Source organism: Salminus brasiliensis, chromosome 2, assembly GCF_030463535.1.
Source record: "Salminus brasiliensis chromosome 2, fSalBra1.hap2, whole genome shotgun sequence".
NCBI classification, from domain to species: domain Eukaryota; kingdom Metazoa; phylum Chordata; class Actinopteri; order Characiformes; family Bryconidae; genus Salminus; species Salminus brasiliensis.
In genome coordinates, this window is record NC_132879.1 from 50,017,351 (window position 1) to 50,034,538 (window position 17,188).

At 40.0% G+C, this 17,188-nt stretch overlaps 2 protein-coding genes across 2 annotated transcripts in view; both read right to left on the bottom strand.

Moving 5' to 3' along the window:
* The window catches only part of LOC140549728 (uncharacterized), a 145,795-nt gene that overhangs the window by 18,176 nt on the left and 110,431 nt on the right, over positions 1-17,188 (bottom strand). Inside the window, 5 exon segments of the mRNA XM_072673473.1 lie at positions 14,148-14,210; positions 15,114-15,176; positions 16,109-16,198; positions 16,328-16,511; positions 16,589-16,632. Coding sequence (XP_072529574.1) covers positions 14,148-14,210; positions 15,114-15,176; positions 16,109-16,198; positions 16,328-16,511; positions 16,589-16,632 — 444 coding nt within the window.
* On the bottom strand, positions 1,029-7,103 carry LOC140550222 (scavenger receptor cysteine-rich domain-containing group B protein-like). The gene is made up of 4 exons (XM_072674058.1): positions 7,046-7,103; positions 2,121-2,443; positions 1,707-2,070; positions 1,029-1,042 (listed from the first exon to the last, which is right to left on the bottom strand). The coding sequence occupies exons 1-4, from the start codon at positions 7,101-7,103 to the stop codon at positions 1,029-1,031; spliced, it is 759 nt and encodes a 252-aa protein (XP_072530159.1).

Genomic DNA, 17,188 nt, shown 5'->3' on the forward strand with positions numbered 1-17,188 from the left:
GATTGCAAAAATCTGGACACCTGTTGTCAACATTTCTGTTACTGAGAATAGCTAAGAAAGTAAAAGATGACCTGATTTCATAAATACATTACGTTAAAGATGAAACATTTATTCAATAGGTTACTTGTTAAGATGTTCCTTAGAAAACCTCTGATGCTGAAATCTAAAAGGATGCAGGAAAGGTTTTGTTTTTCTAAGAAGATCATGTTTTTGCAGGAGTCGCCTCATAGTAGAACAGTGCAGTAACACTTCAGTGCCTATTAAATGTTCCCAAAGGTCTTTTGCAGTAAAACAGGGGGTTTGATTAGATTTTTTTCCAGCATTTCTGTGAGTAGCTCTCTCTCAGACCTTAACTTAACCTGCACCAGTCTTGTTAAGTACCATGTCTCAGGTGAAATATGCAATTTGTTATTTGCCAAAGGTTGTTGTATGACCTCTTGGTGGCATGATGCGACATGTACAGGGGTCACTCTTGGCACAAATGAATGAAGCTATTTTCTGCTGCAGCTCAACCTGAACTCAAAATTATCCATGAATGATCACTACAGCAGCCAGCAGTTATTCCTGCCACTGTCAAACCCTGCTACAACCTAGAAATCAACCACAGTTCCACCCCCATAACAGCTAAGACCATCATCATGTGTCATGCAAATTTCATCTTACAGACTGCTTATCAGACGTACCAAATCAGAGTAGAAGAAGCTAGAAGCTAACTTTGCTTTTCAGATCTGTTTTGAGCACACTGACAGGGACATGTTTATGGAGGCTGTGACTGCTGGAGATTCCATGAACCTTGAACAGTATACAGCATCAGTGACTGGCTACATCAGCAAGTGCATTGACAAAGCTTCTGTTTTCAGGTCCATCATCACACACTCCAAACAAGCAACCATGGATGACTGCAACATGTGTGCAGAGTTAAGAACCCATGATTAGGTCTTTAAACTAGGGGACAAGGCAGACCTGCAAACAGCAAGCTTCCCTGGGCCATCACAGAGGCAGCACCCTTAAATGCAGAAAATCTATGGCTACTTCCAAGACACTGTTGACACATTGCACATAAACATATATAAGACATTTAAGATAAATCCACCTGTTTCTAGATGTATCTTATATATCTTTCTTCCAAATGAATTTCAACGCTCGGTTTGAATCACAGAACAGCCAACAGACCAGACAACATAACCAATTTGGAATTAGGAGCAAGAGGAACCATAAAATTGTTCACAGATTATCTCCCTCGTACTACTTTCAGCACATAGTGACAGTTTTAGCAAATTTGAGGAAAATATCTCTTTTTTTACAGGTTAACTACTGCTGCTTTAAGGTCTGAAAACTTGGTGAAAGTTAACTGAGAGCTCAGATCTCTTGGGGTGCTCAAACGTTTCCATAGTGCTTATTTTCTTTTTTCACTCTAAACTTAAGCAAAAGAAAAATAATACATTAATCTTGCTTTAACACTTTCACAAGTTTGGTCTCACCTGTGGCACTTGCCAGTGCTGGTTTCTGGTTAGTGTGGTCCCACTCATGCCAAAATGTTTCCAGTGTTTCATCTTTAACTTTATTCCATCTGTAACTTTATTTAATATTTTACTCACTTAACGTTTCACTATAACAGAAAAACTGACCAGGGTTTTTGACCAGCGTTTGCCTACTGAATACATTTCAAACAGTCATCTGGAAGAACTACAAAACACATTTCTTACCAGCACACACCAGTCCCACATCATTATCATGGGAGCAGTTGTGTTTGAGTGAAGATGATGTTGGACAGAAGTGAATCTGGGATTCGTTGCCTCTACACTGAAGCTCCTCTGACCACACCTGACCCTCCCCTCTGCCAAAAGCAGCTGCTCCCAGCACCTCCACAGGAAGCCCACAGCCCAGCTCTTGACACACAACCTCTGCATCCTGCTGGTCAAAGCCAGCATCACACACTGTGTCCCAGGTCTCTCCATTAAGAACCTCTACTCTCCCAGAGCAGTGAGAACCACCAACCAGTTTGACTCCTGTAATATAAGAGAATGAGCAAAGAGAGAAAATAAGCAATAGAAAGTCAGGGCAATACTTCTGTATAAAAAGTTCTCATTCAGATTTTTCTAAATTAAAATCTACTACACATTGTGCTTCTTGCCTGAACAGATGACTCCAGAATTTTGAGTCTGACTGCAGTCATGTTTACCCCACAGTCTTGGCCTACAGTTCTTCAGTGTAGACTCTGATCCACTACAGTCCACATCATCCATCCAAATTGGTCCTGATCCTGATCCAAAGTGAGCTTCACTCAGTGCATCTACAGCCTCTCCACAGCCCAGCTCTCTACACACCACTGCAGCATCACTCATATCCCAGTTATCACCACACACTGTTCCCCACTGTCCTCTATGAAGAACCTCCACTCTCCCAGCACAGCGACTGCCACCATCCACTACCCTCACACTGTCTGTTCGATGGAGAGAAAGAAAAGGAAGAGAAAAAAATGAATGGACTTCTGGATATCTGTTTTCTCAAATTTACTTGCACATAATTTCCCTGTTTGTGTATTGTGTTCAGTTGTTAATGCAAGATCATTCAAACTCCTCAGCTTAGTGTTTTTCAAAGAAACAATACAATACAGTTTTAAAGTACTTAAGTCCTTGAGTACTTTGATTGCAAAATTATACAAAATTACAAAAAAATACACTTGAGCATACACTTGTTAAAAAGATATTCCACTGGGTCCCACAACTCTCAAACAACTACCAATCTTGACATAATACTCAATGCTTATTTAATGCATTTTTAAGGCCCCTGTCAGTCACAGGGCCCCCACCCTCATGTGTATCCGTTTGTAAATTTTCGTTAAGATTTGATCTTGAATGAAATGTAAAAAAAAAAAACTTGAAATGATGAGAGATGATTTGAGAGTTGAGAGTTTTGTTAGACAATAAATATATGATATGAATGGAGCCCATAGGAGGAATGAAATTGTATTTATGTAATTGCATTATGATTATTAGCATGATACTTTTTAAGATAAGTTTTGTTATGCTGAAGCCGTATGCTAAAATAATAAAAGTTTTTCCCAACCATTCTTCTCTTTGTATCTTCCCCATACTCTTCCCCATAATGAGAGTGAAAACTGAATTTTTTAATTATTTGCTAATTTATTAAAAAGGAAAAATTTAAATTTCACATTTACATTAAAATTTAGCTCTGGAAGCCTCCCATTTCTCTTGATCATCTTTGAGATGTTGCAGAAGAGAAGATACACACCTGTCTATTTAAGATAAGGTTTCGTAGCCGACAATGCATATTAGAGCAAATCCCAAGCCATGGTGAGGAAATAACTGCCTGTAAAGCTCAGAGACAGGGTTGTGAGGAGGCACAGATCTGGAGAAGGCTACAAAAAGTTTGCCTGCAATGAAGGTTCCCAAGAGAATAGTGGCCTCCACAATTCTTAAATCAAGAAATTTGGAACAACCACACCAAAGTAGTCTGGTGACCTTGGTTGGAGAGGTCACCAAGAACCTGAGCCACAAAGATGTATGCAGATGGAAGAAACTTCCAAAAGGTCAACCATAACTGTAGCATATATGGCCAGACAGAAGCCTCTTATCAGTAAAAGAAGTAAAAAAAAAACAAAAAACAAAAAAAACGGAAGGACTCTCAGACTGTAAGAAAATAGATTCTCTGGACTGATGAAATCAAGACCTTTTTGATGTCTGGAGCAAACTGGGCACTGCCCATCACCTCCCCAATGCCTTCCAACACTAAAGCATGGTGGTGGCAGCATCATGATGTAGGGGTGTTTTTTTTAGCTGGGTCGATGGTTTACCTTCCAAAAAGACAATGACCCTAAGCACAGAGCTAAGACAACACAGGAGCAACTCTGCAAATGTGTTAGAGTGGCCCAGTCAGAGCCCTGAACCCAATGAAACCTCTCTGGGGAGACCTGATAATGGCTGTCCACCGATGGCCCCCATCCAACCTAACAGAGATTGAGAGGATTTGCAAAGAAGAATAGTGGAACATTCCTAAATCCAGGTGTGCAAACCTTGTGATATCATACACAAGAAGACTGAGGCTGTAATTGAGTAAGTGTAAGTGACTCAATACTTAAGTCAATGCAATATTTTTTGATTTTCCTTTTCAACAATTTCCACTTTTCACTTTGTCATTGTGGGATATTGTGGTCTGTGCAACAGATAAGCAGATTACATCCCATTACATCCTTTCCCAGCTTTTTGGCTTTTGAGATTCAAATGTATGGTGTATAGTACCTGATCTCTCATATCATCTCAGAGTTGAATAGGGATAGACAGATTGAGTTGAATAGATATAGATAGATAGATAGAGAGTTGCAGAGGGATAGATAGACAAACAGATAGTTGCAGAGGGATAGATAGACAGATAGAGAGTTGCAGAGGGATAAATATACAGACAGATAGTTGCAGAGGGATAGATAGACAGACAGGCAGACTAAAAATGAAAATGAAACTGGCTGCAGGGGCAGAGATGGCAGTAACACAGCCAGGTGTGGATGAAGGGGAGTAAAATGAGGAGATCTGGACGCAGCAGCAGCAGGTTGGGACAAGGAACTCTGAAGGTAGCAGTAATTACCTATTCAAGCAACTCATTACCTCAGTTATAGTGCTATCCAACTCTTCGAGCAAGCAGTGGTGCTTTAGAGTTTTGGAGTTTAGACATGTGAGTTTAAACATGTGATTACATGGTGTAACAGAGTACTTGTTTCATAAACACCTTCAATAAGATCTTGTAGAATCCTAATAAATTAAACACTTACCAGCACACACCAGTCCCACATCATTATCATGGGAGCAGTTGTGTTTGAGTGAAGATGATGTTGGACAGAAGTGAATCTGAGACTCGTTGCCTCTACACTGAAGCTCCTCTGACCACACCTGACCCTCCCCTCTGCCAAAAGCAGCTGCTCCCAGCACCTCCACAGGAAGCCCACAGCCCAGCTCTCGACACACAACCTCTGCATCCTGCTGGTCAAAGCCAGCGTCACACACTGTGACCCAGGTCTCTCCATGAAGAACCTCTACTCTCCCAGAGCAGTGAGAACCACCAACCAGCCTGACTTCTAAAATGAGGAAAAGAGAAATCATTATAATACTCTTACAATATATCCTCTATTATAACACTGATATCACTCACTGTTATCACATTTCATCACTGACACTGAAAAACACAAAACTATGGTGAGGCTGATTTTTTAACAGGACAGTTGTGTTGGCCATTTATTGAACAGCCTGCAATACCTGGTGAAAACCTGGTGACTTATGGTGAAAAGGGTTTGTGCTGTTGAGAACTTATGAATGACTTGATATTACCAATGATATTTTTGTTATATCAAAAAAACTGAATTTACATGATTTATCACTCACTCCAGATGTAGGTGATCAGCCAAAGACAGGATTCCTACCTGATTTTTAGTTTACAACAGGAGACACTAGGCTAGCTCTGCTTCAAAACACTGAACTTTAAGCCACCTAATCTCTGTAGATACATATAACTATATTTTGTCATTTATTTGCTCTGTTATGTCCCTTTCCTGCTCCGTCAGTTTTGTTTTCATGAGCTCTTTAGCACATAGCTCTATTTTGTTAATCAAGACAAATGAGTTTTTTTTAACGTGTGTTTACAGAGTGACAGTGTTTGTTAGCAATCTTTTTCTAGCATGTCTCTTTCTCATATTTCAGATTAGAATGATAATTCCCATGTAAGTCTGTTGCATTGTTCTGGCAAAGAACCAAAAATGTCTTGGCTGCATTTGAGGTTTACAATACATTATGAATATTGTGATGGTTTATTTTGCCAAACTATGCCTTTAAAAGGTTCAGAGTTTTTACCATCTGTGGTGATAAGCAAACTTACTAATCTTAGGGAATTATTAAGGTCTTTCCTTAATTTGTCTCTGTTAAAAACCATATCTCCCGATATGGATATCTCCATCTCCAGATTTTTTTGAATATATGGACCATGGAATGCTTTCTGTTAAATAAAACCTTAAAAGTTTTCTTCTGTAAAGTTACCATTTTGGAGATACAAGGTCTGCATGTGACAACAAGGTCGATTTATAATTACACTTCTATTTTTAAATTCATTCATCTGCCATAATTGAACAAAAACAAGCAGTTTTACCATTTGTAGCAAATTACTTTTTTAGACCAGCTCACAGACAGCTTTAGCCGCATAATTTAGTACCATTTAATATAGTACTGTTTTACCTCTTCATTAATAGTTTAAGCATATTCTACATATTAGCATATCCATGGCACATACTGCAAGACCCTATCACAGGCCCTATCAAAACCCCAAAACACCCTCTATAAAAAATATATATTCTGGTCTGCCAGAGGGTTAGGAAAGAGAAAACATTCAAAATTTAATCATGAATACAAAATTAATACTGATACTCCATGTAAAGCTGTAATCTTAGTACAAAATAAAGAATGAATCTAAAGGTTAATTTACAAAAAACAGTGATTATATTACAATCTGAATTTATTTGTACTTTACCTGAACAGATCATTCCAACATCTCTTGTATGATCACAGGTAGGACCAAATACTTTTCGTACTCCACATTTGTTCACTGTTGACTCTAATCCATTACACACCCTCCCATATCTCCAGACTACTCCTGATCCTTGTCCAAAGTGATCAGCATTCACTAGATCTACAGCCTTTCCACAGCCCAGCTCTCTACACACCACTGTAGCAGCTTTTATATCCCAGTAATAATCACACACTGTTCCCCACTGTCCTCTATAAAGAACCTCCACTCTCCCAGCACAGCGACTGCCACCATTCACCAATTTTACAATGTCTGCACATGAGAGAGAAAGAAAAAATGAATGCCCAACAGCAGAGTACTGAATTCAGTCTCACATAATTAAAGCAGAAAACTTAATTTAACATTAATTACATTATTCTGATCAGTTATTCTGTTCAAATACATTTGAAACAATGGCTGTAATTAATGCTCTGATTGTATTTAATGTTGTTCCTTTTCATTTGAGACAGTAAGAACTTACCAGCTGTGGAGAGTGTGATCATGGAGGACAGAAGAATGAGGAGCACACAGCTGTCCATCTCCCTCTGACCTGCACACACTCCGTTCAACTCAGCAGCAGAACAAGCTTCACCTCCACTCCCCCAGAGAGACTGAAGACACTGAGAGAGAGAGAGAGAGAGAGAGAGAGAGAGAGAGAGAGAGAGAGAGAGACCCCACAGCCGCCAATCACACTCACTATGAGTGTGGTGAGGTGAGGAAACCATCAAACATTTTCAGTGACAAATCAGAGGAGGCATTTTTTTCTTTCTCCATATTTATCAAAAGAGCGTCAGCGCTGATCAACACAACCCCACCTCCCTCTCTAGAGGAGTGTGTGTGTGAGGAGAGACGCTGGCAGCAGTGTGGTAGGAAACCCTCCAACATACAGGAGACTGACTTCAGAGAGAGGAAACACTCCAGCTTTAATGCTGCACCTGCAGAGAGCTGATCCATACACTGATAAAGCCCCTCCCAACACACACACACACACACACACTTAGCTCTTAGTTAGGATTCACAGTTAAATTAAATATAAAGTATTACCTTTTTTATTACTGTTTCTTTAAAATGCATATACAATAAAATATGGCCTCAGTCAGTGATATGTGAGGTCCAAGCTGAATCTGACAAGTAGGCCTAGCAGTGCCTCACTTTTGTAAATGTACAGTAAATGTTGTAGGAGCTTCCTGGGGTACATGCCCATAAAGTTATAACAGTCTGTGAAAGAATTTAAAGTTAGAGCATAAATGGTGCCCCTAGTGGCCGTTTTAAGTCTTTTCACGTTCAACTGATACAGTCCATACCTGAACACACATATTAAATATCATGGTGATTAAACAAGTCTATACATATGAAATGACTGCTGAAAGCTGACTGGTCAGAGGTGACCATATTTATTAAATATCAAGTCATCATCACAGTTTTATCTTGATAGGCTAACTGGTTGCTGAGAAACAGATATGTGAAGATTATAGCACCACCTAGTGTTGCAGTGGCACAATTCTGAATATTACTCAAGGCCCCCAAGAAAGCACACCTTTAAAGTTTCCTAACAATCTGTCAAATATTTCAGTAACAGCTTTGTATGCATGATCTATATGATCCAAGCTCCACTCCTACTTTTAATTGTCACCTGCTATGAATGAGAGTATTGCAAATTTGAAAAGACAGGATCAAATTCAAGGCACCAGTTGGAAAAGGTGAAGTAATTCCTTAGACCAAAATGTTTAATTAAAACAGAGGGCAAGATGTTTCCCAGTTGGTCATTGGGCAAAGAGATAGTGTCAACAACAGCACTGTAGTGGATTGGAATATGTTTAGTTTTGTTCATTAAATTATGAATTACTGATTGCCATCAAATGTCTGAGTAAAGACATAATAGAGTGACATGATGACCTTCCTTCATTAATTATTTTTATTATTGTTACAAAATAAATTGATGTTTTCACGACTTGGAAATGAAAATATCCTCCAAAATCAACGTCCATAATAACAATAGTCATAACAAAAGTAACAATAGCTGTAATTAGCAACATTAAATTAACCCTGAAATGGAGGAAAAGGAGAGGAATCAAAGGAACCAACAAAGTATCCAAGGGAACAACCAATGATCAGGCAGCATGGACCAAAGCTTTATTGAAACAAAGAAAAAGGACAAGGGAAAAGGACCACAATAATGGATCAGAATAATGTTTCATAGGTGGCTTAACCTCTTTTGGGCCAGACTGCTCTCACCTCAGTCTCAGCTGAATAAGATTCATAAAAGACAAGTGTAAGATCTCCTTTTTTATAAAGCTCTATTCTACATCACAGAGATATATCAGCAGTCTATCAGAGCAGGGAGAAATCTCACGCTTTTCTCAGCTGCGTCCAAAACTGCTCACAGTTAAGCACTGATGTTGAGCTCCACTTTTCCTTCTCCACTTCTCCTAAGGAGGGGGTTAGAAACTATACTGAGATCTGCTTTATTTCTCCTCAGACAAAGATAAGAAAAGACATTTTTCCTTTGGGTCTCTAAAGTTACACAGTGCAGTTAGTGTTCTGAGCCTGAAGTAGCAACAATATAGATGCTATTCTTCCTATGATAAGTCAGTGGCGCATCAGCATGACTTAGAAGCTGTTATTCTTTTGTTGACTGTACTTCTGGGAATGTAACCAGCTCAGCACATAATCTCAGCATACATCGTTTTCCCACTAAATTCAGAACAAGGTTATTTGACCTTGCTGCACCCAAAAGGCTTAAGGTATTTGCCAGCTTCTGGCTGTAACTTAACGTCCCACCTTAAATGGTGCGGAAATTTATGTACATATATATATATATATATATATATATATATATATATATATATAACATCTGTCACCTCAAACTGTGGTGGGATGATGTCTATCTAGATGCCACACCTAAGCAGACTTTCCACAACTCGTGCAACATGAATAGTCTTCACTGAGCCCCAAGAAAGGCAGAACACTTGTCATTCCTCCATTTGGCCGCAGTAAGTCTACTGCAGTGTAGGATTACTAGTAAATTTAGACAAAGGAATCCCCTCATATCTTCATCTTAATGGATGGATATAATCTGAAACTCTACAGAGAACACAGAGAAAACAGAGTGCAGACAAAAAGAAGTGAAACACATCATCTTTAACTGGTGTCAAAATTCACACTTTATTATCAGACTTGCTATATATTGTTGAAAGTACTGCGATCTATAACATTTCATATAAGCCAGTTAATACATAATTCAACCCCATCATAGGCAAACACACTATAGCAAATAGTTTGAACTTTTATTGTATTTATTTCTGATTAATAAACAGCATTTGAGTGATTGTCTTCAGGAAAGAAATAAGTGTAACTCTTACTGGTGATTTATTGTCAGTAGGAAATTGGTGGAAAGGAAATTGATACATTTATTGTTAGTTTTGATTTAAATATCTTTGGCTGAAATGCAGATTATGTTAAATGTACACTTGCAGTGATTTGCCTTTTTTCAACTATACAAACCATGAAATCAATGAAATCATTAAACCATAAAATCTAAGCTAATGTATGAAGTTTAAGCATTTTCTACCTTATATTTATTACATGTTCGAAATAATGAAAAAAACATGTTTACAGTAAAAGTCAAAAGTATGGTTACAAAAAAGTAAAAAGTAAAAAGTATTTAATTTTTGGTTTAGTTTCAAATGGCACAAAAATTTCCTGAGCAGACAAACTGTTTGGACTCTGGCAATGGTCTATCTCTCCTTCTCAGGCACCTCCACCACCTCTACCACATCATCATAGTCTGGAAATAACAGAAAAGAAACAGATAAAAATCTTTATGTTTTAAACATGTAATTTAATGCTGGAAGCCTCAGTTTCTAATCATTGCATTTTCTTTTATTTAATAAATTCTAACCTTTTAAACACATGAATGACATTATTTCCATCATCATCATCATTACTCTGTAATCATCCATGTATATCATGAGTTACAGTGATGCAAATCCATATTTTACAACACTCTGCAATAAGGTGAGCAAAGAAAAATGTTTGTTTTATCTCTCTCCACCTCAATAAAGCCCTTGTATGCTCACCTCCATCACCTGCTACACCTGCTAACTCCTGTCTAGGAGTGAGGACATCATCATAGCCCTCAGGAGGGCACACTGCACCGACATATGTAGACAAGTGTTTTGATGACAGTGAGCAACAAATATGATTTCATTATTGAATGGATGGTTTTTCACAATGAATTTTCCATTTTAAAAGAGTCAGACCTGGTGTACTGTGTGGGCTCTCTCCAGCAGGAGTCACATCGTCGTAGATCTCCACTTTGTTTTCTGTCAAAATGTAACAATGAAATTCAGCCTCAGTGACAAGAGACTTGATTTTTACTAATTACCAACTCCAATTTAGATATTCATTATACCACAAACTGGGTACTTCAAGAAAGAGTTGGTGGAGATCTCTTTTCCTTGTCTAGCTAAGGTTTATTAACTGGAAAAATTATATTGTGACAAAATTGCAAAACACCATGTTTTAGACCATGGCTACTGCAGTAGTAAAGTAGTGAAAAACAGTGAGATAAGGCTATATAATGTTACCAGACTATTATGCAACATGCCCTTTATACACTGATATCGAGATTATTGTAAATCAATGCACATGAACAAGAATGTGATATGTTATGTTCAGGATCACCTTTCCCCAGAAGACTGAAAGGATCTAATCTCATCTAAAAAGTTGAAAAAGTGGATAATCGGGTAGCCAGTGACACCCCATCCACCCTCATGGCTTTCCATCAATTGACAGTAATTTCGCCAATTTAATGCTGGAAGCCTCAGTTTCTAATCATTGCATTTTCTTTTATTTATTAAATTCTATCCTTTTAAACACATGAATGACATTATTTCCATCATCATCATCATTACTCTGTAATCATCCATGTATATCATGAGTTACAGTGATGCAAATCCATATTTTACTAACAACGGTGGTCTAAGGAGTCTAAGGAGTCTGAGGAGGCTCTGAAGGACTGCTTCGAAACAACGGTGTGGGAAGAACTGTGTGATCCTAATGGGGAGGACATTGACAATCTCACTCACTGCATTACGGACTACGTCAACTTCTGTGTGGATAACACCGTGCCCACCAAGACTGTTCGGTGTTTTTCCAACAACAAGCCATGGATTAATATATAAAGGCGCTCCTAAAAGTGAAAAAGAGGGCCTTCAGATCTGGTGACAAGGATGAGCTGAAAGCTGTGCAGAGGGAACTGAGAAGGAAGATCAGGGAGGGGAAAGCCAGCTACAAGAGGAAGCTGGAGGAACAGTTGCAGCAGAACAACATCAGGGGAGTGTGGAAAGGCCTTCAAACCATCTCTGGCCACACGAAGTCCAACTCCCAGGTGGTGGGGGACCAGAAGTGGGTTAATGATCTCAATCTATTTTTCAACAGATTTGATAAATCACCTAGCCCTGCCCCCACACAGACACCCCTGCTGTATCCACACTCAGCAACACTACCATCATGCTGCCCTCCCCCTTCTTCTTCTTCTCTCAGAACTTTTGGCTCACAATCATCACCATCATCATCCCCTAATGGCTCATCGTCTGGCAGCATCAACCACCCATTCACACATTCCAGCACCCAGCCCCCCTGCTCCAACCTGTCCTTCACAACAACCCAGGTGAGAAATGAGCTGAGGAAGATCAAGCCTAAGAAAGCTACAGGTCCTGATGGAATCAGTGCCAGGCTCCTCAAGTCCTGCGCAGATCAGCTGTGAAGGGTAGTTGAGCATATGTTCAACATGAGCCTGAAACTGGGAAGAGTACCACAGCTGTGGAAAACATCTTGTGTGGTACCTGTGCCCAAAACACAGCACCCAAAGGACCTAAACAGCTACAGGCCGGTGGCACTGACTTCCCATCTGATGAAGTCACTGGAGAGGCTGGTCCTCAACCACATCCGCCCTCTGGTGAGCCCATCCATGGACCCTCTTCAGTTCGCCTACCAGCCTGGTGTCGGGGTGGATGATGCTGTCATCTATCTTCTACACAGAGCTCTTTCTCACCTGGAGAAGCCCGGCAGCACTGTGAGGATCACCTTCTTCAATTTCTCCAGTGCTTTTAACACCATACAGCCAGGGCACCTGAAGGACAAGTTGGGACATTGTGGAGTGGACAGTCACCTGTCAAACTGGATACTGGACTACCTCACCAACCGACCACAGTATGTGAGGGCATGGGACTGTGTCTTTGATATGGTGGTCAGCAGCACAGGAGCCCCTCAAGGAACGGTCTTGGCACCGTTCCTCTTCACCCTGTACACTGCTGACTTAATGTACAGCTCACCGACCTGTCACCTCCAGAAGTTCTCTGGTGACTCAGCGATCGTCGGCCTCATATCCAATGAGGAGGACAGCGAGTACAGAGAACTTATTCAGGACTTTGTGGACTGGTGTCTGCAGAACCACCTCCAGATAAACGCTGGAAAGACCAAAGAACTGGTGGTGGATTTCCGCAGGTGCAGACACCCCCCTCCATCAGTGAACATCCAGGGTATGAACATCGAGAGTGTGGACTCTTATAAATACCTGGATGTTCATCTGAACAACAAACTGGACTGGTCAGTCAACACTGCTGCACTCTACAAGAAAGCCCAGAGCAGACTCTACCTGCTGAGGAGATTGAGGTCCTTTGGAGTGCAGGGAGCACTCCTGAGGACGTTCTTCGACACAGTGGTGGCATCTGCCATCTTTTATGGAGTGGTCTGCTGGGGCAGTAGCATCTCGACGGCAGATAAGAAGAGACAGGACAAACTCATAAAGAGGGCCGGCTCTGTCCTGGGGTGCTTCTTAGACCCAGTGCAGGTGGTGGGAGACAGGAGGATGACAGCCAAGCTGGCATCCATGCTGGAGAACAGCTCCCACCCCATGCATGAGACTCTGGCAGCACTGGGCAGCTCCTTTAGCGACAGGCTGCTTCACCCCAAGTGTGTGAAGGAGCGGTATCGCAGGTCCTTCCTTCCTGCTGCCATCAGACTACACAACCAACACTGCTCCCAGCGGACCACATACACACACACTTAACTACACACACATGTTCATGTTCAGGGAATACTATGTGCAATACCCCCCCCCCCCATGTGCAATTAAGAGTCTTTTGCTGTAAATAATGTTGTTATTGCTCTTTTAATTCTTATTTATATTGTGTATATAGTGTAAATTATTTATCCAAATTTTTGTAACTGAGTGTCTTGCTATCCCTTTCTGCTGTTACACTGGGAATTTCCCCACTGCGGGACTAATAAAGGACTATCTTATCTTATCTTATCTTAACACTCTGCAATAAGGTGTGCAAAGAAAAATGTTTGTTTTATCTCTCTCCACCTCAATAAAGCCATTGTATGCTCACCTCCATCACCTGCTACACCTCCTAACTCCTGTCTAGGAGTGAGGACATCATCATAGCCCTCAGGAGGGCACACTGCACCGACATATGTAGACAAATGTTTTGATGACAGTGAGCAACAAATATGATTTCAGTATTGAATGGATGGTTTTTCACAATTAATTTTCCATTTTAAAAGAGTCAGACCTGGTGTACTGTGTGGGCTCTCTCCAGCAGGAGTCACATCGTCATAGATCTCCACATTGTTTTCTGTCAAAATATAAAAATGAAAGGTAGCCTCAGTGACAAGAGACTTGATTTTTACTAACTACCAACTGCAATTTAGATATTCATTATACCACAAACTGGGCTCTTCACAAGAAAGAGCTCTATTCCTGCTCTTTATCTTTAATATTACACAGAGTTAAATGTGCAAAGCTATACACTGTAGTATCATAAATTAAACCATACAAATATTCATATAAATATTCAAACAGGAACACACTTGCTAATCTATCAGGTGTCTGTCCAGCAGTGATGACATCATCATAGTTGTCTGTTGTGTCCTCTGTGCCCACCTCACCTAAATCAAATAAAAACATTGACATATTTCATAAAGTTGGCGTAGCACAACAGATAACACCAGGACCTACCAGTGAGCTAGTGAGAGTCAATTCCTGGTCTGGGTGGCTATGCTGTGCTACACCAATAAGAGTCCTTGGCCAAGACTCTAAACACTACATTGTCCCACCTTTGTAATCTGAGTAACCTGTAAGTCACTCTGGAGAAGAGTGTCAGTTAAATGTGTAAAATGTAAATGATCAGTTTACAAAGTCACTTACTTCTCAGTCCACTGGTGGTGGTCTCATTATAATATTCAGGCTTTTCTTCATCCACTGTCTTTGCTAGAAGAGAATGAAGAGAATGAGCTTCTCCATTTTCTCTTTCTAAAATAAATTTTGATTCTAAAAGAGGCTTTTGTGAATAATCTCAGATGCCTGACAACAGTAGCAGCTGTGATTCAAATCATGAACGCACATCTAAGATCCTTTCATAAAAATGTTCTTACAGAAGATAAATCAACACAAGCTACTGAGGAATGTGATCCATGTTTAGGGTAAGCCTCCTGTAAAAATACACAGAAGTAATAAAACACATGTTTTGCTGACTTACTTGAGAGGAGCTGCTCTTCCACATTTTCATATCCTGAATTCTGCTCTTCAGAGAGGATGTTTCCTGTTACATTAGAGCAGAACAGTCATGGAAAACCTTCAGAATTCCAGACAAGTCACACAGGAAACACAATTCCACTTTGACTGATGACCTAAACTACACATCACAAGATGAACTGAAAATCCACTACAAAAACTACATTTCCCATAATGACACGGTGTCTTGGTTTCAGTTTCTATTATACCAGGCCTTACAGAAACTGTTCTCAATAAAGGTCAATCAACGAAAAGCCAGTTAAAACACTCAAACTCATTAAAACATCTTTAAGGAATTTAACAAAAATACTGAATCAACCGTTTAGCAATTACAGCCATTTTTTCTCATACACTTTCCATTCACACAGTCTCAAACGTAACTAAGGAACTGACAGATAAGCAGTATCATGGCCACTTTTTCCTCGTTATTTCACGGAAGAGGCAAGATGCACTGGTAACACCTAAAAAGGGAAGGTCAGATTGGACTAGAAAAAAAGGTCTGTGACAAAAAAAGGCAAGAATCAGGAACACGATTCTTTGAACAGATGAAACCAATATTAAATTCTAGTCTCGTCTTAATCTATAATGGTGGATGAAACTGAAAAAAGAGACAGAAATCCAAAACTCAGTAAATAGTAAAGAGCATGTCCAGATTCTCTCCAGATTACTACACTCTACTACACTCCTGTTATTAACTATTTTATTAAAGGAATTTTTAAGCAGCATTATGAATAATTGGTCTGGAGAGGCAATGACAGAGATGCTATTCTCCATATTACAGTCAGTGGAGCATCAAAATGATGTAAGATAAGGTAAAATGCTACAGCTGCTTTAAGGCATGTAGTTATTTACAGCCATTTAAACACAATTATTTCTACATGCCAGCTAACATTAGCTCCACTTCCCATATTGTGAGCAACTATGGACAGCCTCCAGTAGAACACTCCACATATTATTTACCCCTTTCAGTATATTTTTTATTGACATGTTTATGGTCAATCTCCTCATAGACTGGCTCAGTCAGAGTCTTCTGCCTCCTCTTAGAGAGCACTGTGAGAGAGACAGAGAGAAACATGGACTCAGTTCAGTAGAAGAGAAGACTGATGACAGACTGAAGGACTGATGATGTTTAGAGAATGTACAGAAAGTGGATTGTAGATGATCTCTGAATCTCCCTACCTCTCCTGAGCACTCTGTTCTGGTTAAACAGCACAACCAGAAGCACTAAGGCCAGGAAGAGCACCGTTCCCAGAACCAGGAGAGACACTGGATAGGCGTAGGGATAATGTGAGGATGGAATTTGTGAAGGAGAGATTGTCTGCTTCTCAGTCAGATGTGCTGGAAATATACATAAAGAGTAAAACTCAGTGGAACATCACAGTGTATTTAGAGATCTGTAGAAAGATCACTTAAAGGAATAAAAGGAGTACCAGTGATGACAGTTGTGGTTGTTTCAGATGCAATAGTAGAGGTCACAAATATGTCTGTAAAAAGAGTAAAAGTAAAATGCTCAAGCAAAAGAGATAAAATACAGAGAGAGAGAGAGAGAGAGAGAGAGAGAGAGAGAGAGAGAGAGAGAGAGAGAGAAAGAGAGAGAGAGAGAGAGAGAGAGAGAGAGAGAGAGAGAGAGAGAGATTAATGCAGAATTGGGTGAAAATTGGTATTTCTTGCTCCTGGGCTCCCCCTACAGTTGGGAAATGTAAGATGTGCTTTGAGCCACACCTGAAAAATAAACCTTACAGCAGCATTTCTGAACAAGCAAAAACAATATAGAAAAGTCACTGAAGTGATGAAGATTGTGGACTGAGATAAAGAGTAAAATCACAGCAGTTTAAACTAAGGTGAGGTCTTAAGAACTAAGAAGATAGTGAGGAGAGCTGAGAAGATCATAGGGGTCTCCCTCCCCTCTGTCACAGACATTCACACCACACGCTGCACCCATAAGGCCATCAGCATTGTGAAGGACCCCACTCATCCCTCACATGGACTTTTTTCACTGCTGCCATCTGGCAGAAGGTACAGGAGCATGCGTGCTGTCAC